The sequence below is a fragment of the Lemur catta genome, chromosome 11, assembly GCF_020740605.2.
Source record: "Lemur catta isolate mLemCat1 chromosome 11, mLemCat1.pri, whole genome shotgun sequence".
In the NCBI taxonomy this organism is placed as follows: domain Eukaryota; kingdom Metazoa; phylum Chordata; class Mammalia; order Primates; family Lemuridae; genus Lemur; species Lemur catta.
Window position 1 is genome coordinate 20,080,426 of NC_059138.1, and position 26,352 is coordinate 20,106,777.

Consider the following 26,352-nt stretch of genomic DNA (forward strand, 5'->3'; position numbering starts at 1 on the left):
AATAGATAGAGCCAGGAGTAATTTTTAAATGGTAATAAATAGCTAGAGAAATCTCAAGTCTTACATAGTTATAAAGTTAATGTGACATTTTCTTTAAACCTAGGTAATGAGCATTAGGGACACAAGGCATTCATTATCAGTCTCTTCCTTATCAATAGCAATTGAGTGCTGGCAAGCCACAGTGGCAGCTCTGATCCACATTTGCAATGCAAAAGCCCTTTTGGTTGTCAATCACAAGGTTTTCTTATTCTCTTTATAGTAACACAAGGCAGACCATCTGAGAATGTCCTTTTCTAGCCAAGGATGGAGGATATCAGGAGTCAGCAGCAACCTGGACTTGCTATTCAATTAATATTAAATAATAACAATTTGGTTTTTAGCCATGCTTTTCAAATAAACAGTAACGGTTGGCTAATATCCTGAAAAGTCTGACTCTTCCCTCTGCCTCACTGTATATGCAGGCAGGGCTAATGAAGACTTAAAATTTTAAATTATCACTACAAGTCCAAATTTCTTTATAAATACAATGAAATAATAAACCTCCCTTCACTATACAAATACTCTGTAGAATAGAAAAACATTAACAATTTGTTTATAGTGAGCACTATTCTAGGAGTTTGTGTTCCTCTCTTTTCCTTGCTATATACTTTTATTATATGCATAAATACCCATTTTTCTTGATTCAAGAATGCTACAAACTATAAGATATACTATTATTTTATGCACCAGTAAGAAAGAAAAGAAAAATTCCTGACAATTATAATTGTAAGATTATAATGTGCCACCTAAATTTCAGAGATGCAAAAAAGAAAAAAAAGTCATTCAGTATCCTTCCTGGGAAAGTATCAGGTGCCAATTTAAGGTTACTGAGAGAATAACAAAAGGGGGCAAGGAAGAGAAGGCAATGCCAGTTAGCTTAGCAGACGTAGACAAATAAGCCAGTTGATTCAGCTCTGAAGCTGCAGATTTTGCCATAACTATGGCAGTTGTCTTGTAATCACAAGCTGTTAGCGGGGACAGGTGAGGGGATGAAGATTGGCCAGGGTAAACATGTTAGGACTGTGGGCAAAGCAACACATATCAAACTGAACAGTGTCTTTTTCACCTAAGAAAGTCAGCAGACAAGTAAGGCAACAGACATAATAATTCCCCTGGAAAAGACTTCTTGGTCACTATAAGGATTCTAGGAAGCAGAAAAAGAAACCCAACAGAAAAGTCTCATTAAATAGAAAATTCTCCCTTTCTAACTTGTCTTTTTAAATTTTTATGCCCCATGTCTAAAAAGTTATCTTTTTCTGATAATAAAAGCAATATGTGTAGAAAACTTGGGAAATTTTTGTTAAGTATAAAAGAAAATTTAAAATATACAGAGATCACAGTTATTTCCTTCTCATCTTAAACACAACTTTAGACAGGTAATATCAGGATCATACTGTACATACAGCTTTAAAAATTATTTTAATGGGGTAAAATATATAACATAAAATTTATATACTTTAACCACTTTTAAGTGTACAGTTCAGTGGTATTAAATACACTCCTAATGTTGTGTGACCATCACCATCATTCATCTCCATAACACTTTTCATCTTATAAAACTGAAAACTGAAATTCTGTACCCATTAACTCTCCATTCCCCCCGTTTTCCTAGTCTCTGATAACCATCATTCCACTTTCCGTCTTTATAATTTTTTTTTAAGAGACAAGGGTCTCACTATGTTGCCCAGGCAGGTCTTGAACCCCTGGTCTCAACTCCTGCCTCGGCCTGTCTCAGCCTCCTGAGGAGCTAGCACTATAGGCGCACACCATGACACTCAGCCGTCTCTATGATTTTGACTACTCATACAGGATTTGTCCTTTTTTATCTGGCTTATTTCACTTAACAGAATGTTCTCAAGGTTCAACTATGTTGTAGCACATGTCAGAATTTCCTTCCTTTTTAAGGCTGTATATACCACATTTTGCATATCCATTTATCTGTTGATGGTCACTTGGGTTGCTTCTATGTTTTAGCTATTGTGAATAATGCTATGAACATGGACATGCAAATATCTCTTCAAGATTCTGCTTTCAATTCTTTTGGGTATATTCCCAGAGGCAGAATTGCTGGATCATATGGTAAATTTATTTTTAATTTTTTGAGGAATCACCATACTGTTTTTCACAGTGACTGTAACATTTTACAGTGCACCAACAGTGCACAAAGGTTCCAATTTCCCTGTTTCCTCCTCTCCAACACTTGTTATTTTCTGGATAGTAGCCATCATAATAGGTGTGAGGTGGTATACTTCATTGTAGTTTCGATTTGCATTTTCCTAATGATTAGTGATACTGAGCATGTTTTCATGTGTTTATTGGTTATCTGTATATCCTCTTTGGAGAAATGTCTATTCAAGACCATGGCCATTTTTGAATCAGGTTTTTTTTTAAATTGTTGAATTTGAGGAGCTCTTTTTTTTTTTTTTTTTGAGACAGAGTCTCGCTATGTTGCCCGGGCTAGAGTGAGTGCCGTGGCGTCAGCCTAGCTCACAGCAACCTCAAACTCCTGGGCTTAAGCGATCCTACTGCCTCAGCCTCCCCAGTAGCTGGGACTACAGGCATGCGCCACCATGCCCGTCTAATTTTTTCTATATATATATATTTTAGTTGACCAGATAATTTCTTTCTATTTTTAGTAGAGACAGGGTCTCGCTCTTGCTGAGGCTGGTCTTGAACTCCTGACCTCGAGCAATCCGCCCGCCTCGGCCTCCCAGAGTGCTAGGATTACAGGCGTGAGCCACCGCGCCCGGCCCCCTTGAGGAGCTCTTTATATATTTTAGGTGTCAATCCCTTATCAGATATGATTTGCAAATATTTTCTCCCATTCTGTGGGTTGCCTTTTTACTGTTTAGTGTCTTCTGATGCACAACTTTTTAAAATTTTCATGAAATCCAATTCGTCTATCTTTTCTTTTGCTGCTGTGCTTTTGGTGTCATATCAAAAAAGTTACTGCCCAATCCAATGTGTTACCATTTTTCCTCTACGAGTTGCATAGTTTTAGGTCACAGATCTATTAGAGTTGATTTTGGCATCTGGTGTTATCAAACTTTATTATTTTACACGTGGATATCCAGTTTTCCTAACCCCATTGTTGAAGAATATCCTTTCCCCATTGAATGGTCTTGGTACTCTTGTCAAAAATCATTTGACCACATGTGTGAAGGTTTATTTCCAAGCTCTCAATTCTATTCCATTGGTTTGTGTCTATCTTTATGCCAGTACCATATTGCTTTGATAGCTATAGCTTTGTGGTAAGTTGAAATCAGAAGTCCCTGGGTCCCTTGAGATTCCACAGAAGTTTTAGGATGGGCTTTTCCATTTCTGCAAAAAATGTCACTGGGATTTTGATATGGATTGCAGCAAATCTGTAGATGGCTTTGGGTAGTACTGACATCTTAATAATATTAATGTATTTAGCTTTACTGAGATCTTTTTCATACAGCTTCTAGTTACTGTCTAGTGTCTTTTTTGTACATATAGTTTTTAAAGCCTACTTTTTTCACTTAACATTGTATTTCTCCATGTAAATATTCTTTGACATTTATTCAAAATGATAAATTAAATGCAAAATTGCTGATCTTTCCCCTTTTTCTAGTTGTTTAGCTGTGGGGGAAAAAAAGAATATTTAATTTCCAGATTTCCTTTGACTTAGTTCAAGGTCATAATGATATAGTTTAAATTTATTTGCTTTTTTCATAAAACAATTTGGGACATAATTGAAGTTGTGCAAAAAGCAGAATAGATTCATAGAATTCCCATGCAGCCCATATAAATGCCGAGCTCATTCTCTCTGCTGACATACTTCTTGGTGATCTGACACCCACAGCCAGTTATCCCATAGCATCTGTAATGTGAACTCAGAGCCAAAGGGACCCTTGATCTGGAATTACTATTAAGGCTGTGCTTTACATTTTTCATGACAGATTTTAATTTTAAAGTGCTTCATAAATATTTATTAGAGATAGTATAATGGGTGATTATTTAGTGCCTAGGTCCTTAATTTTTAATATTTTTCTAAGATGCTTGTGTCAATAATACTACCAACCAATTTTACAGCACCCAGCTATCACTGATCAATAATAAAAATATTTACACTCTGACCTGACACTTTATGGAAAGCAGAAAAGTATATTCTTCGGGAAAAGATGCAGCTACGTGATATTCTGAAGAAGGAAGCTGGTATGTGAGAATTGTTTACATGGAAATAGGATCTTTATTTACAGGTTACCTCAGTGACTTTTCATTCCCTATAATTTTTATTACAATTTACAATAATCTTATCTCTATGGGCATCAAAGGTGACACATTCTGCTGCTTTTGTACATCCTGGACACATTCTTGCAGTGAGTTTCATGGGCAATGAAGGGGGAGGGCAGCTAGCCAAGCCTCAACATGAAAGCGTACCTATACCTCATCATACTGATTTTATTTTTATCTGAAACTCTAAAAATTTGAAGTTATTTTCTTTAATACCTTTCTAAAATATGGTAGGGTAGAAGAAAAGCTAAGAACGAGCAACAACCTAAAACAATCCGGGATGGCAGGGATGAGCAGTCCAACAGGGGTGACAGTTTAGCAGATCAGTGAGGTTAGTTATTCCACCCCAGGTCAGAGCTAGAGATAAAGCAACGATGGGTGCATCTTTGACATGGGGCATAAGCACATGATGTCTCCTGTGGTCAGCAGGCCTATCATTTCCAAAGTGATTCTAAACATTTACACTACATGCAATGGGAAATGACCAAACTAAACTATTAGAAAAAAATTACCTTTACTTAAAAAGATGGATAGGGATTAAAATGTCCCTGAGTTACCACCTCACAATTTTTAGACAAAAGTCATTTCTAAACCAGAGCTACAGATGGAGGTTTCCATCAGTTTCTTATCTGTAAGTGTCCAACCTTACAGTTGCACAATCCCTGCCCTCCATTTCCAGAGAAGATTTCTTATCTAAGTTGTCCACCTATTTTATTGGACAAATATTACTCCATATATTAAAGCCCTATTTTATTTTAATAATGTCTCTAATTTTAAGTCAATAATATTTTTATCTTAAAAAAGAATAAGAGTGAATTTTTCTTTAAAAATATGGCTCACTTTTTTAAAGGAAAGTCTCCACAGCAACAAAATGGCAAATTCTAAATTCCTTGGAAAGAGCAATTGTTTCCCCATAGCACTGAGTCACAGCACTGCACACAGCAGACACAATAAATGTGGTGTCAGTGTCGACAACACAGGATAAAGTAAGTTTCCACTGGGGAAAATGTAGATCCAGTCTACAAATTCTTATCATGTATCCCTGTATGTAAGGACTGTACTGGGCATAGTGAACAATTGCCTTTGCAGAAGGACATGTTTAAGAGGAACTATCAGTCCAGGACAACTTAACAAAAGAACTTCAAATTAATCACTGTATCACAACAAATAAACGATGATATCACTTCCTTTCCTCTCTGGTTGTTTGGACTGAATAACTCAATTTTATTTTTTAAGCTGTGATGTTTTGCTCTTCACTTGTTCACTCTGATTCCCTCCCCACCGCCTCCCTCAAAGTGCTAATTTATTCTTTATTTTGAAAATTAAAATTAACATAGTTTTCAGGTCTCTTTAAGGACAATTTCTCCATATCTCCTGTGGGTTGTTATGAAGCCAGGGTGGGCTAAAGGCTGTGGAGCCCAGGGCCTTTGTTGTGACTTGCCGTACAAAACTCTTCTAATAGCATGGTTGAAAAACAGGTCTGTCCTGCAACTGTCCTGATCCCATTTTCCCCTCTAACAGATGAAGGAGTCCTCTGCTTCCTTGTCCCCCACCTGCCACTCCATGTAGCTTGCCTCTCCTTCTCACCCTGTGCCCACATCTGCTGTTTACACTGCATCAGAGGTGCAGGTGGTTATTAGAAAACCATGCTTGTTCTATCTGCACCTGAAACAGAGACAGACTGGAAGGGGGGCAGATTAAGAAACTGCTTTGTCACCATAGGAACAAAGACCAGATTTTTCTGTGTATTTTTCACTAAGATGACTTCCAACAACAAATTCTATGGAGAGGCTGGGAGTGCAGGGGATAAAGGATTCCAATGCATCTCATCCACAGAGAAGCACATGCCAAGGGCTTGTGTCTTACATCCAGTCCTCCTGACTAAGACATTAGCCCATGGGTTACCTCTCTTGGATTCATAAAGCTCTGATGTGCCCCTAATAGCTTACTGTAGGCTAGTCTTTGCTGCCAGGCTTGGTTTCTTCATCCCCAGCAGAAGCTGCAACACACTACCCCTTAACACTCACTGGGGCATTGAACTATCTGATTGCAAAGAGATTTCAACATCTCTTTACTCCTACATGCCACAGTGAACCACATTCTCCTTCCTTTGGAGTAAACACTGTAGCCACCTCAGCTGCAGCTGACTTTGTTAACAAGCCCTCAGGGCATACCATTACCCTGGCTGCCTTTAGAAATAAGCCCCAGTCCCTACAGCAAAGGGAGCCAGAATGTGCCTCACATTTTCCACTATGTACAGGGTTCCCAGGACACTCACACTTCATTGGAATATCTAAGGTTCTGGTTGGAATTCTCAATGAAATCAAGTTTTGCTGGTCTTTAACGAGAGCCTGTCAGGCCCCAAGCTACAGTGAGGGGTTACCGGACCAAAGGGAGAGAGGTTCTCACTGAGGCCATGTCTTTCAAGAAGTTTATCTGGGTGTCCTCTCTCAAAAGGAGGAGAGGAATTGAGCCAAAGCTTAAGGAACCAAGTTAAGACTTCCATGTTATTGGAAAGCAACATGGCTCAATGGGCTGAGAAAAATGTTTCAATCCCAGTCAGTCAGGGACTCACTGAGTAACTCTGAGATGACAAGTGTGTGTGTGAGTTTCAGTTTTCTATTCCTAATCAGCCACCAAACTCTGGCCATACTTCCTTTAAAATCAGTCACTTTGTCTCCATTCTTACTACTTTAGTTTCCAAGACCTTCCTAAGACTGCCTTTTCCTAACTGGTCTTCTAATCTTTTCTCACTATAATCAATTCTGAAAAGGCAAATCTTAAAATATAATTTAAATGATAATAACTATAATTCCTAAAGTGTAAACTATGGGTTGGACACTCTGATGGGAATTTTATATACATCATCTCATACACATGAGTCTGTGTGATGAGTATTATCCACATTGTAACGATGAGGAAACCAAGGCTCAGGGGTTAAGTTTCTAAAGGTCAAATGACTAGTAAGTAGTAAAGCTAGCATTCAAACCTGAATCTATATGATCTTGGAGCCTTCTTCTCAACCACCATACTACACAGCCTTATACAATAAATTATTTGTCCACAAACCCATCAGGGCTCTCTAGAATCTATCACAACCAATCTAAACTTTAGCTAATTTTATATTTTGGGGGAAGTGATTTCCCTCCTCTGAATTTCTACGATGTTCATTCTGTACCACACAATTCAATAGTGAATTATACTCGTAAGTACTACTGTTCACTATGTGTTTTACTTAAATTAGTCTTTCCGATGAGAGTATGATTTCTTTGAGGGCAGAGATTAGAGCACTCTTTTCTCTATTTACGTACTTACCCAGTAGAGTGCTGGCATGTCCTAAGAGTTCAGTGACTATCTGGGACTAATAGTGCTGCACATAATGAGAATAGCAGCCCTTACTATACACCAGGCACCAATCTAAGGATCTCACGTGATGTAACTAACTCACTGAATTCTCATAACACCCCTATAAGGCAGGTACTGTTATCACCCCCATTTTACAGACGAAGAAAGCCTGAGCACTGAGAGTTCAAATAAACTGCCCAAGGCCACATAGCTAATAAGGGACAAAAGGTGGGCTTCCAACCCAGGTAGCGTGGCTTCAAAGCCCACACTCTTAACCATTAATTAAAATGCCTAAGTCCACTGAAAATACAATTATGTCAGGAATGATAAAAAGAAGAATGATATGGGGATGATCTTTCCTATCAATAGCCAGTGGAAGGAACTGAGCAGGAAACAATATAATTTAGTTTTGGAAACCACATCTTATTGGACTATTCTATCCTGCAGCATCCTTCCTAAACATACCTGAAGAAAAAAAGCTCAATTTTTCTTGGTAAAGGTTGATTATAAGCCAACCTACAATATCTTACGGGCTGAGATTGTTAAGTTCCAACTGCCAACTGTAACAAACTGAGGTAGAACACCCACAACCACAGGGAGAGATCTGCAATCCTCATTTATTTCCCCACCCCTGCCACCACCTGTTAAGTGCCATGGTGACTGTAGCTCCCTGTTGCATCTCCTGAGAAGCTGCCACTGCGGCCTCTGCCAATGATGCCACCGCCTGGGTGGCCTCTGATGCTTGCGTTGTCTGGATGGTCATCTCACCTCCCTGTAACGTGGCCCAATTTTGTTCCACCTGGGGCAGAAAGGATAAGATAGTAAAAATTAAAGCCACAAAAGGGTTATGATTATAAAAAGTAATTTTCAAATGAATTGCTGTTTTTAGCCAAATACACACTTTTTAAATTAAGATGACCTATGATGTACAGAACAGAATTTTTAGTATGCTATCTTTTGTGCAAAAAGGGGATATTAGAATATATATTTGAATTTGCTTCCATTTGCATAAAGAAATTCTGAAGGACACACAAAAGAAACGATTGAAAATATTTCCTTCATTGTGTGTGTTGGGGGTAGGGAGTTGGAAACAGGTTGGATAAGAGCCAGAAAGCAAGACTTCCACTGTATACTTATGAATATCTCAATTTAACCATTTCACAATGTATACATATTGCAAAACAACATGTTGTATGTGACAAATACATTTGTCAATTAAAATAAATGAATAAATAATAAATGAAGTTAAAAAATATATATAGGCCGGGTCATCAAAAATGGCCCATGGGAGAAAAGAAATTCAAACTATACCAAACAGAATATAATGCCAGGACTCCAGACCCTTTGCCCGAAGGGTCTACTACTGTTACCCATTTTCTTGTGTACCTTGCAGAGGTATTCTCTCTATATGCAAGCATATTTACACACACACCTATTTCCCCTTTCTATGTCCTCCTTTTTAAGAGTAAAAATGGCAGCATATTCTACATATCTTTTGTATGTTGCTTTTTTCACAAACAATACATCTCTGAAATGGCTCCATTTTGGAACATATAAAACTGCTTCATTCATTCATGATACATAATAACGGCTACACAGCATTGTATTATATAGGAACATCATGATTCATTTAACCAGGTATCTTTTTTTCTTTATTTTTTTTTTTTTTGAGACAGAGTCTCACTGTTGCCCGGGCTAGAGTGCTGTGGCGTCAGCCTAGCTCACAGCAACCTCAAACTCCCAGGCTCAAGCAATCCTTCTGCCTCAGCCTCCCTCGTAGCTGGGACTACAGGCATGCGCCACCATGCCCGGCTAATTTTTTTCTATATATATAATTTTAGCTGTCCAGATCATTTCTATTTTTAGTAAAGACGGGGTCTTGTTCTTGCTCAGGCTGGTCTCGAACTCCTGAGCTCAAACGATCCGCCGCCCATCTCGGCCTCCCAGAGTGCTAGGATTACAGGCGTGAGCCACTGCGCCCGGCCTAACCAGGTATCTTTTATTGGGCATTTAGATAGCTTCTAGTCTTTTGCTATTACAGAACAGTGCTGTGATAAATATTCTTATATATTACTATACTTCATATATCATATGTGAGTCTATTTATTTATGCAGTAAATTCCTAGAGGTGAAATCACAGATCAAAGTTATTTCGTATTTTTATTTTTGAAGGAAACTGCCAAATGGCAAATAATTTTTTTAATGTAGTGAAAACTTTCTTTTTAGTAGGGGAGAAATTATGAAGAAACGAAAACAAAAAACAAAAAAACCACCCCCCCCCCCCCAAAAAACCATACTACCGGGAGGCTGAGGCAAAAGGATGGCTTGAGCCCAGGAGTTTGAGGTTGCTGTGAGCTAGGCTGACACCACGGCACTCTAGCCTGGGCAACAGGGTGAGACTCTGTCTCAAAAAAAAAAAAGAAAAACAAACAAACAAACCATACTATTATCTGGTGATAGAGTAGATGAAAATCCAACTTTGCTAGATCTAGCCCAGGGTTTCTCAACCTTGGCACTGTTTACATTCTGGGCCAGACCTGTCTTTGCTGTGGACGCTCTCCTGTGTGTCACAGGATGGTTAGCACCTTGCTGGCTTCTACTCACTAGATGCCAATAGCGCCTTCCCCAGTCACAACAATCAAAAATGTCTCCAGACATTGCCAAATCTTCCCTCTGGCCCTGGGTTGAGAACTACTGATGTTAATACAATGCTTTGCATTTAGAGACTTCTTTTGTCCCTTTTTTTTTTTTTTTAAGAGACAGGGTCTCACTGTGTCACCCAGGTTGTAATTCAGTGATCACAGTTCACTGTAACTTTGAACTTCTGGGCTGAAGCGATCCTCCTGCCTCAGCCTCCTAAGTAGCTAGGACTACAAGTGCACATCACCACACCTGGCTAATTTTTTTTACATTTTTTGTAAAGACGGGGTTCTCATTGTGTTGCCTAGGCTTGTCTTGAACTCATGGCCTCAAGCGATCCTCCCACCTTGGCCTTCCAAAGCACTAGAATTACAGGAGCAAGCCACCACATCTGACAAAACTTCTTAGTTCTGGATACCTGTATCTAGCTACCTCAATCCATTTTGCTCAGTAAATACTGGTTAATTATCCCCCTTCAAACACAAAAAGCACCAGGGGCAGTGAAAGCAATTTCTACTAAAAAATATGGTAGGTCATAAATCAGCTCAGATATAATATTTCTTTGCACTCCTGGGTCTCAGGACATTAGCTGTGCTTACTGCAGCTCTTGTTCCCATTCCACATTGCTGGGGCCCAGTGAGTGGTTATCTTGTGCCTGCCTGTCACTGTGTCCCAAAGAAAGTACCTAAAGAAAGCTCTAAGAGAGGTAAATATTTAAAATGCTTCTTGCTTTGGTTCTATTACCATATTTAGAATATGATATGCTTCTCAGAATCTTTATCAGAAGGCTTCCTGAAAAATCAGACATTCCTTTCAGCTACCTTAGTATTTGCCCTGAGCTCTCTCATGGGCAGTGGATTGTGCCCACAAGCCTTGAGGGCCCGTCACCCATTGAGGACAGAGATATCCTCAAGCTACAAAGTTGCCCACTCAGGAATTTCAAACCTATTGCTTCCCAAAGTATGACTGCTTTGCTCTCATTACTCTAATGAGCATCACTGCCAACACTGCTACTGCAGATGGCAAGCTGCACCATCAGTTCTTAGGTGGCCAATGAGTCTACTCAAATCATTGGCTAATGCTGGGCGGCACTGTCACCTACTGCCATTGAACAGTCCTCTTCCTTCCTGATCTGCCCCTCTATTTTAGCCCCACTCATGCTTCTGCTCTCACCGGAGCTTGGCCCATGCAGCTCTGCCAAGTCCTCATACTCCAAAGGCAGCAATTCAATACAGACACATTTAGTTATAACTGTATTTGTAGTGAAAATAGTATTAGAATGTTGCCATATACAGCATAATTTAAGGAAGTTAAATTATATGGCAAGAAAGATTAAGGGGGATGACAGTAAATGGTAGAGAGAGAATGGAAGAAGAAACAGAGGAAATGATTTATAATCAGAAATACGGCAGGTGATAAATCAGCTTAGGTGCTAACATCTCTTTGGAATTTCCTATTCTTGAGTCTCAGTGTTTTGGCTTCATTTGCTTAAGCTCTTGCTGCCCTCCTGTACCACTTGTTGGGAGACAGTGTGTAGTTACCTATGCCTGGATGTCACCATGCCCCAAAGAAAGAGCCAGTAACTCTAGGAGAGGAAGATATTCAGAAGATGTTCTATTTGTTAGTGTCTATGTGTTTCTGAGAGACAGCCACTACACAATGAGGCCCTTCAAACTGTGGCTCCTCTTATCTCTCTAGCTGGAGTGAACCACGATGGCTGTTCTACGCTTTCACAACTCAATGCACTGAATGTGCTGCTCCCTTTTATAGGAACACAACTCCTAAACCTCCATCCTTCGCCTTGCTAGTTACCTTTCTTTTTTTTTTTGAGACAGAGTCTTGCTTTGTTGCCTGGGCTAGAGTGAGTGCCGTGGCATCAGCCTAGCTCACAGCAACCTCAAACTCCTGGGCTTAAGCAATCCTACTGCCTCAGCCTCCCAAGTAGCTGGGACGACAGGCATGCGCCACCATGCCCAGCTAGTTTTTTCTCCATATATTTTTAGTTGGCCAGATAATTTCTTTCTATTTTTAGTAGAGACAGGGTCTCACTCTTGCTCAGAGCTGGTCTCGAACTCCTGACCTTGAGCAATCCACCCGCCTCGGCCTCCCAGAGTGCTAGGATTACAGGCATGAGCCATGGCGCCCGGCCGCTAGTTACCCTTCTTGTCTGAGCTCAGGGGCTACTGCTCTGGGAAGTATTTCCTAAGACAACTCCACCCTGCTACAGTCTAAGGTTAGGGCCTCTCCTCTGCAGTTCCACAGCACCCTGGGCTTGCTGCTAGTAAATCCTTGTCTCACTGCAATTGTTCTTTACTTGTTTTTCTCTACCACCTACCGGTGTGCTCCTTAAGGGCAAAGGCAGTCTTTATTATATTGTATCTATATCATCTATAGTGCCTGGCACAGGACTCAAAACATATTTACTGAACAGATGGATGTAGAAGATACTATTTTCATTTTCCTACTTGTTATTCAGCCTATTCATATTTCAGGTAAATTGACATTCACAAAAAAACCACCTAAAATGAGTTGTGCAACTTCAAAACTGTTACATATGTTGATGGTTTATTTGAAAAGTCATATCTCATGTCTTTGTACTTTGGCTTTTTTCCCCTTCTAAGAATCACATACACCATTATCATCAGATACCATTCTATTTCAAACTTTTACTTTTCCAACACCTAATGCAATTAACACCACCAATACAAATTGGTAGTCTTTATTATACAACAGAATAAATTCTCAAACCAATTTGCATTTTTAAATAACATTAAAATTAAGATTATATATTTAAAAATTAGCATAGTTTATTCTATATTATTTTGAAATTCTTTCTTTGCTCAATGATAAATGTCTATGTAAATTGTTCTGTGTCCCCATTTAATTTTAAACTGCTTAAGGCTAGAGGGTTTGTATCTTTTTAACTATTCAGATTATTAAGTATTCTCAGCACGCCAAGACCTAAAATGGTTCTTCTCATAAATGTAACTAAACGTAATTGGATGTTGAAGGCAGTGTTTAAGGGTAAGAGCTCTCACTGGTAAGGCTGGAATAACAAAATGACCAACTTCTGAATGTATAGGTATCACTTATCATTATAAAGCACTTTCTGTTCCATGGGAGAAAAGATGCTAACCATAGAGAAGCATGATGTTTCTACTGAGTCACCTGATACAGTGTCTTCATTGGCACTGATGTGGTCTTATCTACCCCACTTCAGTCAGATGTTTGACTAATTATAGTTCTTAGGGTTCAAAACTAAGACACTAACAACTATGTCAACATCTAAGAAATCAGAAGGCAAATGGAAACAGACTATATAATCTAAAACATGTTAGTGCTTTCTGACGTAACCTATGCTTCCTCTCTTTATATCATTTTTATTTCATTGGAGAATTAGAATATTTTTTTCATCTGACTGAATCTGGGTATTTGCCAAAAGGCGATTAAAATTTTACATATGTCATTTACCAATCTTGACAATAAATGACTTAATAATGATGTTAGTATGCTAGAAAAGCCATAGATATGTGACTGATATTTTTTTCTATGTTTTTAAGGAATGGTTGAATACATTAATTACCTTCGTATATGTGAAGTTATTTAGTAAAATATGTTTCAAAGAATTTGTCTCCAAAGTGTTTAAGAAACACAACTCCATGTATAAATATTATGTGTCAATAAAAATTTTTTTTAAAAAGGAAAGAAACATAAAGTTACTTTCTTCAAATACTAATGGGAAACATTCAATAGGGAGATATGATTGATAACTTTGACTATGCCAAACACTAACAAATCTCATAAACTTTATCTCTACCTCTTTCACATTTCAAGGAGTGTCCTCTAGTTTTAGTGTTCTGAGACTGATTAATTTTTTGCTCTGCTAATCCATACCCTTTTATGATGTTTATATACTTAGAAAACTAAGTGTCCTGTTGGCCTTCACCTTTCTACACTCAAAAACCAAGTGCTATCTCCTGTCCCAAACCTTCCCAGACTCCTCAGCTGGAAATATCCTCTCCTTCGGAAGGCACACACCCTTCGCAGCATCTCTTGCAGCACGGACCATAGTTCATTTATGTAGGCATCTCTCTCCCCCACTGGACCGGAGCCCTAAGAGAGCAGGGATCCTGTGTAAGTCAACTCCTCCGTATAGCTAACGGATCACCTGTGGCACAGCAGGGACTTAATACAAGCCGGCTGACCAAGGAGCCTGGCCGTGCACTCTCGTTTCATCTCACTAGCTGTGGGACCTTTGTCACTTCTACCCTTTCCTGAGGCACACAAATGAAAGTGCCCGTATGGTGTTCTAAGTGGAAATGCTCCATGGCTTTGAACAAGGGTGAGATAATACTTCTAGCTTTATTTCCGACATTGCTCTTTCACATCTGTTGGCTATTTTACAAAGTTCAGGGGTACACCATACCAGTATCTTTAGGGGAAACACCCATATTGACTTATGAACCTTTTTCTCCACTTCTTGAATCCTCACCAACAGCTCAGAGCTGAGAGCTGAGATAATGTTTTTCTAAATGCATTATCCTGCTTCAGCACTACTCTATGACTTTGGACAAATCACCTAAACTCTGTATGTCTCAGTTTTCTCATATATAAAGTGAAGACAATAACAGAACCTATTTTGTGCTCAGCCCATGAAGTGTTCAATAAAGCTTAGCTGCCTTTAGGTTAACATCCCATAATTACCTCAATTTTGGTAGAGAAGGATTCTCTTGTGAAATCTTTTCAAACCCATATTTAAAATGTAATAAATCACGTTACTGACTTGCAAATATATTTATTCCTTCAAAGAATGCTCCCCTTAGTCAACTTCAGTTTTAATAAACCAATTTTTTTCATAAAGCCCAAAGATGAAATCCTTTGAGATTTACAATATAAAAGTATTAAAAGAATAATCCCTTTTGATTGTATATAGTATAAAATGCTATATTGCAAATGTAAAATTTTAAGTTCCTGACAGTTGGGTTTGAGTCATAAGGACCCATGAATTTCAATTGTTACAATTAACATACATAGCATGAGATACACTCCAAAACTGTCATGGTCTAATGTTTAAATAAGTTTAAATAAAATCAGTGCTACGGCCGTACAGACTATTTCATCTTCTGGACCCTCACTTACCCTCACCTACACATTCAAGTATTTAAGAAGATGCAGGTAGAATCCTCTTTCTTACCTCTCCATCGGCCACAGCAGAATAGTTCACTTGGGCAACAGTGACTGTGGTTGGTAATTCTGAAGCATCAGCCAATGTGGCTACTGTTGCCCCTGTACCAACCTAAAGAAAAATATGGAAAGTGATTAAGTGTCAGGGGATGGAGCCCTCTTCCTCTCCTTTACTCGGAAGCTCAGATTGATTTAATCCCAAATTCAGCACAGATAATATGCCTTATGTTGTGAAACAAGTTACTAAAATCATATCTCAGAGATTAACATGAGTATCAGAATTTTACTTCAAACAAATAAATCAGTATTAGAAGAGCTATCACATTTCATTATCAGTGCCCAGTGTCAGTCAACCAACTTTCTACTCTCACTCAATCTGAACTTTATTATTTTTTTTTAAATCCAGTAAGACTACACCAATCTGAACTCTAAAGGTTCCCTATCGAACTGTGTTTTAACCTCAGAAGAGGTAATTCAGAAGAAATCTTCCCTGGCCACTAACAGTGAAACTGTAAAAAAGATGTCATTTTAAAATGCTCTGTTTTGGAAATGTCCAGGAAAGCTACTCATAGTTCTGCATTTAGAGAATGCAAACAATTTATGATATTCTTCAGAAATCATTTTCAGCTAGCAAGATCTTGGGAACCTATATAGCAAAGTTCACCGAGAAGTTTGCACAAAGAAAACTGTCTCCACTCAGAGGTGAGGTGCTCACTGATCCATGTGAGAAACCACAATCTGGCAACCCTCAGGTTTACTCACCTGGATAAGTGAGACAGTGCCATCAGGGTTACTAAAAGTCTGGACTACAGTCTGTGACGGTACAAGATGGGCTATACTGTGTGTAGTTGTGGCCTGTGTTTGTGTTTGCTGATCTTCAAAAGCATACAAAAGATCTTCTCGCCCATGCTGTTTGTAACAGTTTTTAACTATGGTCCGTAGTGCCTGGGTCCATGAAACCTGTCACCAAAAGACCAGAAAAGCACATTAAGCCACAAAGAACTCTGGTTATTTAGTCCCAATATAGAATAAGCAGTTGCTTATTTATCAAACCATACCAAACCTCTTGCAGAGTAAACTTTCTTTTTTTTTTTTTTTTTTTGAGACAGAGTCTCACTTTGTTGCCCTGGCTAGAGTGAGTGCTGTGGTGTCAGCCTAGCTCACAGCAACCTCAAACTCCTGGGCTTGAGCGATCCTCCTGCCTCAGCCTCCCGAGTAGCTGGGACTACAGGCATGCGCCACCATGCCCGGCTAATTTTTTCTATATATATTTTTAGTTGTCCAGATAATTTTTATTTCTATTTTTAGTAGAGACGGGGTCTCGCTCAGGCTGGTCTCAAACTCCTGACCTCGAGTGATCCACCCGCCTCGGCCTCCCAGAGGGCTAGGATTACAGGCGTGAGCCACCGCTCCCGGCCAGAGTAAACTTTCTTAGGATTATTTCCCATACACTGATTCTGGCACAAAGAAACTAAGCACCAAATACCAAAGAGGGTTTCCCACTGGTTTCCTTCCTGATAAAAGTCTGCTTTAGCTTTGGGGTTTTATGCCCTATTCCAACCTGAAGCCAAACTCAAACTTCTCACTTAAGATTGTTCTGGCCAACAATGATGTATTAAGATTTTCAGTAAACTTCCAAACTAAATGTAAAATAAGCAGAAAAAGTAAGAGATGGTATCTAGTTTAGTCTTTATTCTAAAATTTGTCATTAGCAGACTCACTTGGCAGATTTCACATTTCTCTAATTCCGTATTTATATTTTTCAACAGTGATTCTTGCTAACCTGAAATAAGGACATTTTCTAAGTGTTTAAAATGATTAATACATTTACTTCAAGTTTCTTTGGTTTTCCCAAACACGTCATTAAATTAAAACTGCTCCAAAAGACAACTATGAAGAGAGAGTGTCAGTTCAGGAACCCATCCCAGTCTTCTCTTTACAGTGATGGAGTGACGAATGGGAAATGTTATAAATCAGAGAACATCAATCTTCTTTGGAGGGACAGGTTTAACTATTATACACATGCTTTTGCACTTTTTAGCACAAGAAGTAGAAATGACAGAAATTGAGGTTGTTGCTTCAGAATGGAAAAGCAATGGGAAACTTAGGCCAGAGGAACCCTTACCCGCTGCTTTTGTTCTTCTGTGCGAACGTCGCTCCGGACATTTGCCCATGGAATATCTTCAGGCCACCAAATGGGCTTGCAGCTTTCTTTCCCCCAGCCTGGTTTTCCCCGACCCGTGGAGTACTTGAGCATCTCTGGGATAAATGCCCGCAGCTGGGCCTGGAAGAGAACAGTGTGGTCCTCAATACTCATGAAAGACATGTGGGATGGGTTTATGTCCCCTATCAAACCATATGATTATAAAACAGAGAGCCTTCTTGGAGGGTCCCAGAGAATTCCAAAATGTGACTGATAAAAACCATTGTTTTCCATAGGTTACATAGCTCCAAGGGTGACTGAGGATTATACATACATATGTTGCTAAAGTGCACCTTAAGCTGCATTTTGTAGACTTTGTTCCTATAAGAGCAAGAATATCTACCAAGTTTGATTTCTGCCCCCTAAGATACTACTGGCACTATAGCTTATTTCCCTCTTATAGTTTCCATGCATTTAAGATGTCAAAGTCAGGGTGTTTTCAACACTGTTCTGCAGGTACTGATCAATGTAATATGTAAGAGAGAGAAGTAAGAGATGAGAAGCAGGTAAATCACCATTGTAGATGAAATGACTATATATCTGGAAAACTCCAAAGAATCAAATCGAACAATAAGAAAACCCCAAAGAATCAAATCAAACAATACTATAAACAATAAGAATTCAGTAAGGTCATGAAATATATGAAAATAAATAGGCCTTTAACTTAATAAAAGGAACAACAACCCTCACTCTTCTAGAAAGTTTCTAATAAGCTAGGCCATAGTCCATGAGACTAACATATAGATATAGTGAAGCATGTGTGACTTTAAGTACATTATGGACTTCATTCAGAGTTATTTTACACATCAAATCCAAGACCAAACAAGTTTTAAAGCATAGAGACAACTGCCATTCTTCTTTATCTCCTGGCACAGTAACCACACTCTTTGTGTGTTGGGGAGGCGGGAGCGCGGGTCCATTTTGTGAACATTCTAAGTTGCTAATAATGATTTTGGGCAAGAAAAGCAGTTTATCAAGTTATAATCTTATGACTCTTCCCCAGACCTACTGCTTTCCTTTCAACCTGGTGGTTTACAACACTCCTGATAAGCAGCATCCTCCAACTAACCATCCATCTATACTGCCTCTGCAGCTTAAAAGCAAAAGGAGAGGACATTTTTGGCAATGAGTCAGACTGAAGGACTTACAGTTATAAAGTCAAAAAAGAAAAACAGAAATGGGAATACTTAAGTATTACTGAGTGAGTGTGGTAACACTTTTTAATATTGAAGATCTTATATAAATTCAGGTATTCTCCTAATTCTTATTATAATGGATATTATTTTACCAGAAGATGATACAAATTGTGAACCCAGTCAGTAATGTTTACCTAATAAAGCAAGCTCTGGTTGACAGCATTCACTTTGTTAATTCTGCCTCTTCACTCTCTTTCTAAGTCCTTCTCCCCACCCAGACAGTCTCCTGCCTACAGGATATGATATAATGCACTCCACATATATTTGGCTCTGCGGCATCAAGCAGCAGGCTGATAGAAGTGTATCCATTTGCAAACCCATGCTATCAGTCGGCTCATGAGGTCATTCCTTCAGTTATTTTAAGAAAGTGCATCTCAAAGTCATTTTTCCCTTTATCCTCATTTCTTGGGAGTGTGTCTTTTTCTAGCCTCAGGTACATGGAGCAGAAAAGGGCTTAATCCTCACATATAATATTCTATATTTCCTCATATAAAAAAATGGATTTCTCAGAGGCATAAATTAAATAAACTGATACCACAAATTTGTTTAAGTTCCTCTTTATTTTAATACCATTAACAGTCTCCAAAAAGGAGAGTTTTTTATATCCATACCTAGGAGAGTCTGGAGAAAATGAAACGAGGTGGCTAAATATCTGTAAATTAACAAAATCCTAAAGCGTTCAGAAAGCATTCATTGTGGAGAGCACTAGGCTGACAGAGCCTGCTCAAGTCCAGTGGGAACCCCTATGTGTTCTCCAATTATGGTGATCACTCCACTTGTGAGCCCTCACCCTATTGCACCAATAGTTCCCTTTGGTCTTTGGTTCTGGGTCATGCTGGCACCTCACTGTGGGCCCTTTGCTTTGGTTCTCTCATACGAGGCTTTCCATTGAGTTTCAATACCTCATAGGTTACCTGAAATGTGGGCGCAGTCAGCCTCCTCACTTAAATCCCTATCCTATCCTTTCCCTAATCACTTGTCTCCTCAACTTCTTTGTCTTTGCCATTAGAAACCCAAGCTCCAGACACCCAAGCTCAAAACCTCAAAGTTATCTTTACCTCCTTCCTTCAACACCCATCTAGCCACTCATTGCAAGTTCAATTTTTTCTTCTTTGAAATGTCTGTGGTATCTAACCATCCCTTCTTCTCCAGCCCCACCTTCATCCCCATTTCCTAGCCAAAGGCCAGTGTACCCTCCTAGTTGGCTTTCTTGTGGAACTCCAAGTTCTCTCTTCTCTTTCTCTTCCCATATATCCTTACCAGACAGGTTTTCCCACATACTACCTACAAAGCTCCAATGGTCCAAAAACCTTCAAATGTCCTTTAACTACTGGCAACTAAACTAGACTCCTCGTCCAGCTTTTTAGACCTGCCACAATCTGGCCTCATACTAAATTCAATTCCTACTAAGTCCCACCAGGCAGCCTTGGTCATTAGATAAGCCTCTGCACTGTCTTATGAACTGCTGAGCCCATTCCTGCTTCTCTGCCTTCTGGATTGTCCCCTTGCTGGACTACTTTCCATGCTACTATTCCAATGTCATCACTCATTCCCAGCAAGTCCTACATTCTTTGTGGAACATATACCGATCACTTCTCTTGAGTCAGCTCTAGCAACAAAAACATGAGTTCTAGACTCCAAGTTGGCTCTGAATCCCAACTGTCTCTGAAACTTAATTTTCTTACCTGCAAAAGGTTGATGATAATGACAAATATACAGGGTTAATTGAGAGGATTAGAGATAGCAGGTATACACATAGTTGTACTGAATTAACAGTGGTTTTATTACTATTACTTCAGTCATCAGCTATCTTTTCTCAGCAGCTCCTATAGCATTCATAACTTTTGTTATAAAATGTAGAGCTCAATTTGCTACAAAATTTAGGGGCATCACAGCTATTTGGCAACTGATTGATAATTCTAATTTTATGAAGAAAAAACCTGTTCTTTTTATAAAAAGATACTTTAACCATCTACTCTCCAAATCTATTAAATAAAACTACTTCAAATGTAAAACAAATAAATATTCAGAAGCATCATGGTTCGAATCCAACACAGTTTTAATCTTAAATCTGCTACAGGTTAAGTATCTGAAAATCTGAAATCTGAAATGCTCCAAAACATGCCTTTGAGTGCTGACATGACTTCACCCACAAGTAGAAAATTCCACATTTGAACTTGTGTGACAAGGCATGGTCAAAACATTGTCAAAACTTTGTTTCATGTGCAAAATTACTAAAATATCATATAGAACTACTGTCATGCTATGTGTATGAGGTATATATGAAACACAAATGAATTTCATGTTTAGACTTGGGTCCCATCCCAAAAGTATTTCATTATGTATATGCAAATATTCCAAAATCTGGAAAAAATCCAAAATCCCAAATACTTCCGGTCCCAAGCATTTTGGATAAGGGGTACTCAACCTGTATTAAGTTTCTCTCAAAGGCCAAATGTGACTATCTGCCAGAAAGAAATACTTCAACGATAAATGAGATTTTATTTATTTATTTATTTATTTTTGAGACAGAGTCTTACTCTGTTGCCCGGGCTAGAGTGAGTGCCGTGGCGTCAGCCTAGCTCACAGCAACCTCAAACTCCTGGGCTCAAGAGATCCTTCTGCCTCAGCCTCCCGAGTAGCTGGGATTACAGGCATGTGCCACCATGCCTGGCTAATTTTTCTATATATGTATTTTTTAGTTGTCCATATAATTTCTTTCCATTTTTAGTAGAGACGGGGTCTTGCTCTTGCTCAGGCTGGTCTTGAACTCCTGAGCTCAAACTCTGGCCTCCCAGAGTGCTAGGATTATAGGCGTGAGCCATCACGCCCAGAGGAGATTTTATTTTTAAATCAAGGAAATTAAGGGATCTCTTCTTCCAATTCAAAGAAATAGCCAACTTTCAGAAATGGTTTTCTAATATTGAAAAGACTGTAATGTACACAAAGACATTTATCCTTAGTTTTTCAAAATGGGTAAAGTAGAAAAAAGCAGCAGGTGGCAGAAGAATGAGTTTATACGTGTCTGTCTGTGTAAACAAAGTTAAGGATGAGAAATAAAGGACGCTAGAACCAAGAAGGCACCAAATTGACCATCTGGGCCAATTCCTTGCCTTGAGGTAGCAAGCTATTACCAACCCACTCTCAACATATAGGTAGTTTAGGTGACTTGTTCTATTGGATCCTCGAACATTTGAAAAAAAAAAAAAGGCACAAGCAGATTACCAATGGAAATTGTCAGAAAATGTGACTGACAATCACAAATGTGACTCAAGGGTAACCATAATTAGAGGAAAGAGAAACTAGGAAACTTCTCAAAGATGATTTACGTGCTGGAAATCTCCAGATGATAAATGTTTCAAACTCCTAGAAAGAAGATTCTAGAAACTAATATGGGAGGTAATATGAGAGGCAGGAGAAACAGAAGCAGCACAAAGGGAAGGTGTGAAACCTCATCAAGTTAAAAAATGGAACTGGCGTGAAATTATTTGATGCTATACAAGTTCTAGCTTTTTAAGGTGCTAATTATCAACTGTACAAAATTTGCCCCTGTATCAAAAAGAGATATTTTCTACTGTAAAAATTCATTTTTCAGGTCTGTACATTTTGAGGATGCAGGATATTTTTTACTTTCAAATAAACAGAAATAATCTGACTTCATTGAAAAAGGCAATTTTCCACCAGACTATTTTTATACTGTCCCAAATAAACAGTGCTAAGGTCACAGAAACTATTAATGAAGGGAAATTAGCTGTCTAGTATAGAAAGAGTTAAATGATTCCTTTCTAGAATTCAGCACTGTGCTCTCATTACCAGCTGGATTAATTACTGGTCCTGGAAGAGTTTTGGAAACCAAAGCTTCTCGATGTGCTTGTTAAGGAAGGTTTGTCTTTAATCCACAGGGAGACAATCAACAGGATCAGGCAGAGCTAAAGCCTCACCTCCCAGACTGTCCTTTAATTGGGCTGAAATAAGCTTTCCTGGACTCTCTCATTCTGATTTAGGGCTCCACGTGGGCCTAAAGTGCCCCAGCTTGGTCAGTAAACCCACCCCAAACCAGCAGAGTGAAAATACTACTCCTTCCATGGCATGATCAGCAAAGAAAAAGATAACAAATTCAGGCCAGTATCAGTAAACAATAAAGATTATGTGGAAACCAAAAGTGGTTTTAAAATTGAAGATTTTTCTAAAACTCTAAAAAGTCTTATCCAACCAAAATGAAACATAATTCTTACTATGCTAGAAATTTCCAATTATAAATTCAGTTAATCCTTTGTTGTCCAACAATGCATTATCCTTACACATTCCCCAATACCCTTCTCTCATTCGGCCTATCTTTGCTCTTCATGTGCCTGAGTCTAGAGATTTTGAGGCTTCTGATGTCCATTTAGGTTCAATCACCAAGAAAAGTTCTCTCAAGCCAAAGTCTGTTAACTCCACCTCTACCTTAAGATGTCAGAAAATATATATTAAATTTAAAGCAAAGGAAGCTGAAATCAAACCATGGTGAAAGGCTATGTTTTCTATAGCCGATAAGAAAACAGGAACGTGACAGAGAAGGAAAATTGGAGAATTTTCACTGTGGCATCATTATTTTAATTTAAAATTACGAATTCTAGGTTGACAGATCCAACTATATTGAAATAGATATTTACAGGGCACTAAAGAGCTAAAGCAAAATGATTTATTTGCCCAATATTTGGAATTATTTGTATTACTGATCTCTGTTCACGGAGAAGATAAAGGTAGCTATTTTTATCAGAAACACCATTCCCTCCTAGTGCCAGCAGAAACATCAGCTTCTCTTAGCCTCATTTTCCCAAAAACACATTCCCATGGAAAACATGGAAAGAGCAAATTTGGAAGGAAAGACAAGTGTAACTTCAGAATTAGTGAATTTGAGGCCCAGTCAACAAAGACACTCATTCAGAGGCTTCTTTAGACTCCTCTCCAAAGCCCAAACTTCTGCCTCTGTATCTCTATGCCCCATCAACCTATCAAACTGTCTCCTTCTCATTAACCAAAATACTCTTAAAGTCCTACCTTCTCTTTGAAGGAGTCTCAGATTGCTCAGTTTCTGTTAGCTTATGCTAGTTGCACTCTTTTATACAAAAATGTAAATAACACAGATGAATCAAAGTCCTCTGTGCTGTCCACCCTCCCCTAGTCCAGTCTCCTGTCCAGAGGAATGAGCTTGATAAACAGCTCATTCCTTATAGGCCAAATTCTATGCATTTATGTAAATGTATGCTGAAGGCACAGTTTTATGTTATTAAAGAAAAACACAAATGGTACCATATTATACCTTATTTTACAACTTGCTTTTTCCACTCAACATTTTATTATAGAGATCTTCATGGTAGAACTAGAATAATCTAATTTTTTAACAGTTGCATAGTATCTATCCATGGTTTAGATTTTCCATTTTATTTAACCATTCTCCTATTGATAAACCTTTAGGTTGTTACAGTTTTTTGCTGTTAAAAATAGTGCTTGTACATGCTTCTTTGTGCATGTGTATATTTTTTTGGAGAAATTCAGAAAAGTGGATTTGCTGGTTTAAGGGTATATGCATTTAACATTTTAATAGATACTGCCAAGTTAGCTTCCAGAAAAACTTTGCCAATCCCATTACCACTAAGGGTACATGACAATGCCCATTTTTTCATACCCTCCCCAACATTTTACTAACAAGCTCTTTTTTTTTTTTTTAACTGAGACAAGGTCTCACTCTGTCACCCAGACTGGAGTGCAGTGGTATGATCACAGTTCACTGCAACCTCCAACTTCCAGGTTCAAGCGATCCCCCTGGCTCAGTTTCCAGAGTAGCTGGGACCACAGGTGTGTACCACCACACCCAGCTAATTTGTTTATTTTTGTAGATACAGGGTCTCACTATGTTGCCTAGGCTGGTCTCAAATTCCTGGCCTCAAGCGATCCTCCCACCTCGGCCTCCCAAAGTGCTGGGATTACAGGCATGAACACTGGTGCCCAGTCTAACGAGTTTTCTTATTTTGGCTCATCTGACTTGGGGGAAATGGTTTTTTATTTTAATTTCCATTACTAGTGAGTTGAGAATATTTTTATATGTTTACTGATTACTTTTTCTCTCTGTGAACTGTTTATAATGCTTTGTTTATTTTTCTAATTATCTTTTTCCTTATTTTTTTTTTTTTTGAGAGAGAGTCTCACTCTGTTGCCCAGGCTAGAGTGCCATGGCATCAGCCTAGCTCACAGCAACCTCAAACTCCTGTGCTCAAGCAATCTTTCTGCCTCAGCCTCCCGAGTAGCTTGGACTACAGGCATGCGACACCATGCCTGGCTAATTTTTTCTATATATATTTTTAGTAGTCCAGCTAATTTCTTTCTATTTATTTAGTAGAGACGGCGTCTCACTCTTGCTCAGGCTGGTCTCGAACTCCTGAGCTCAAACGATCCATCCACCTTGGCCTCCCAGAGTGCTAGGATTACAGGCGTGAGCCACCATGCCCGGCCTCTTTTTCCTTATTAATTTGAAGGAAATATTAATGTGTTCTGGATATTAATTACCTTGTCACAAAAATTGTAAATATTTCCCTAGCCAAGTTGTATCCTAGATATGTAATTTATATGGCTATTCCCTTCAATTTGTATTCCTGAATATGCCCTTATAAAACCTGGCATGGCACCATATACATAAACATTTTTTGGTAATTTCAGACAGTGGGAAAAGCCTACTTTGCAAATAAATTCTGACACTACACTAAGGAGAAGCAGTTTGGAATTACACACCACAGTAGTTCTCAAAGTTGACTCCACACTGGAATCACCTAGGATCCCATCCCTAAAGATTCTGATTAAATTGGTCTCAAGTGTGGCCTGGGTACTAGGATTTTAGGTTCCTCCGTTGATTCTATTGTTCATCCAACTTGGAGAACCACTGAACCAAAATACTTTTTATGCAGCTCTTCTTTTAAAAAGAATTTAATTCTGGTAAAATATACACAACATAAAATTCACCATTTTTACATGTACAATTCAGGAGCATTAAATGCATTCTCAATGTTGTATAACCACAGTCACTATTGATTTCCAGAACTTTTTCATTATAATCCCAAACAGAAACTCTGTACCCACTAAAACGATGATGCCCCATTTCTGCCTCCTGCCACCCCTGGTGATTTGTGTTCTACTTTCTGTCTCTATGATTTCACCCATTCTAGATACCTTTTTTTTTTTTTTGAGACAGAGTCTTGCTGTGTTGCCCAGGCTAGAGTGAGTGCTGTGGCGTCAGCCTAGCTCACAGCAACCTCAAACTCCTGGGCTTAAGTGATCCTACTGCCTCAGCCTCCCCAGTAGCTGGGACAATCCACCCACTTCGGCCTCCCAGAGTGCTAGGATTACAGGCGTGAGCCACCGCGCCCGGCCTAGATACCTTATAAGTAGAATCAAATATTTACTTTTTGTGTATGGCTTATTTCACTTAGCATGTTTTCTACTCTTTGGGTA

At 38.8% G+C, this 26,352-nt stretch overlaps 1 protein-coding gene across 3 annotated transcripts in view; it reads right to left on the bottom strand.

The window, feature by feature from the left end:
* Positions 1 to 26,352, bottom strand: part of NRF1 (nuclear respiratory factor 1) — a 117,836-nt gene that overhangs the window by 30,093 nt on the left and 61,391 nt on the right. For all 3 annotated transcript variants that reach the window (XM_045565509.1, XM_045565508.1, XM_045565510.1), the window contains exons 6-9: positions 17,591 to 17,749; positions 16,228 to 16,425; positions 15,476 to 15,577; positions 8,283 to 8,440 (exon numbers count right to left, since the gene is read on the bottom strand). In XM_045565509.1, coding sequence (XP_045421465.1) covers positions 8,283 to 8,440; positions 15,476 to 15,577; positions 16,228 to 16,425; positions 17,591 to 17,749 — 617 coding nt within the window. The remainder of the gene's footprint in view (positions 1 to 8,282; positions 8,441 to 15,475; positions 15,578 to 16,227; positions 16,426 to 17,590; positions 17,750 to 26,352) is intronic.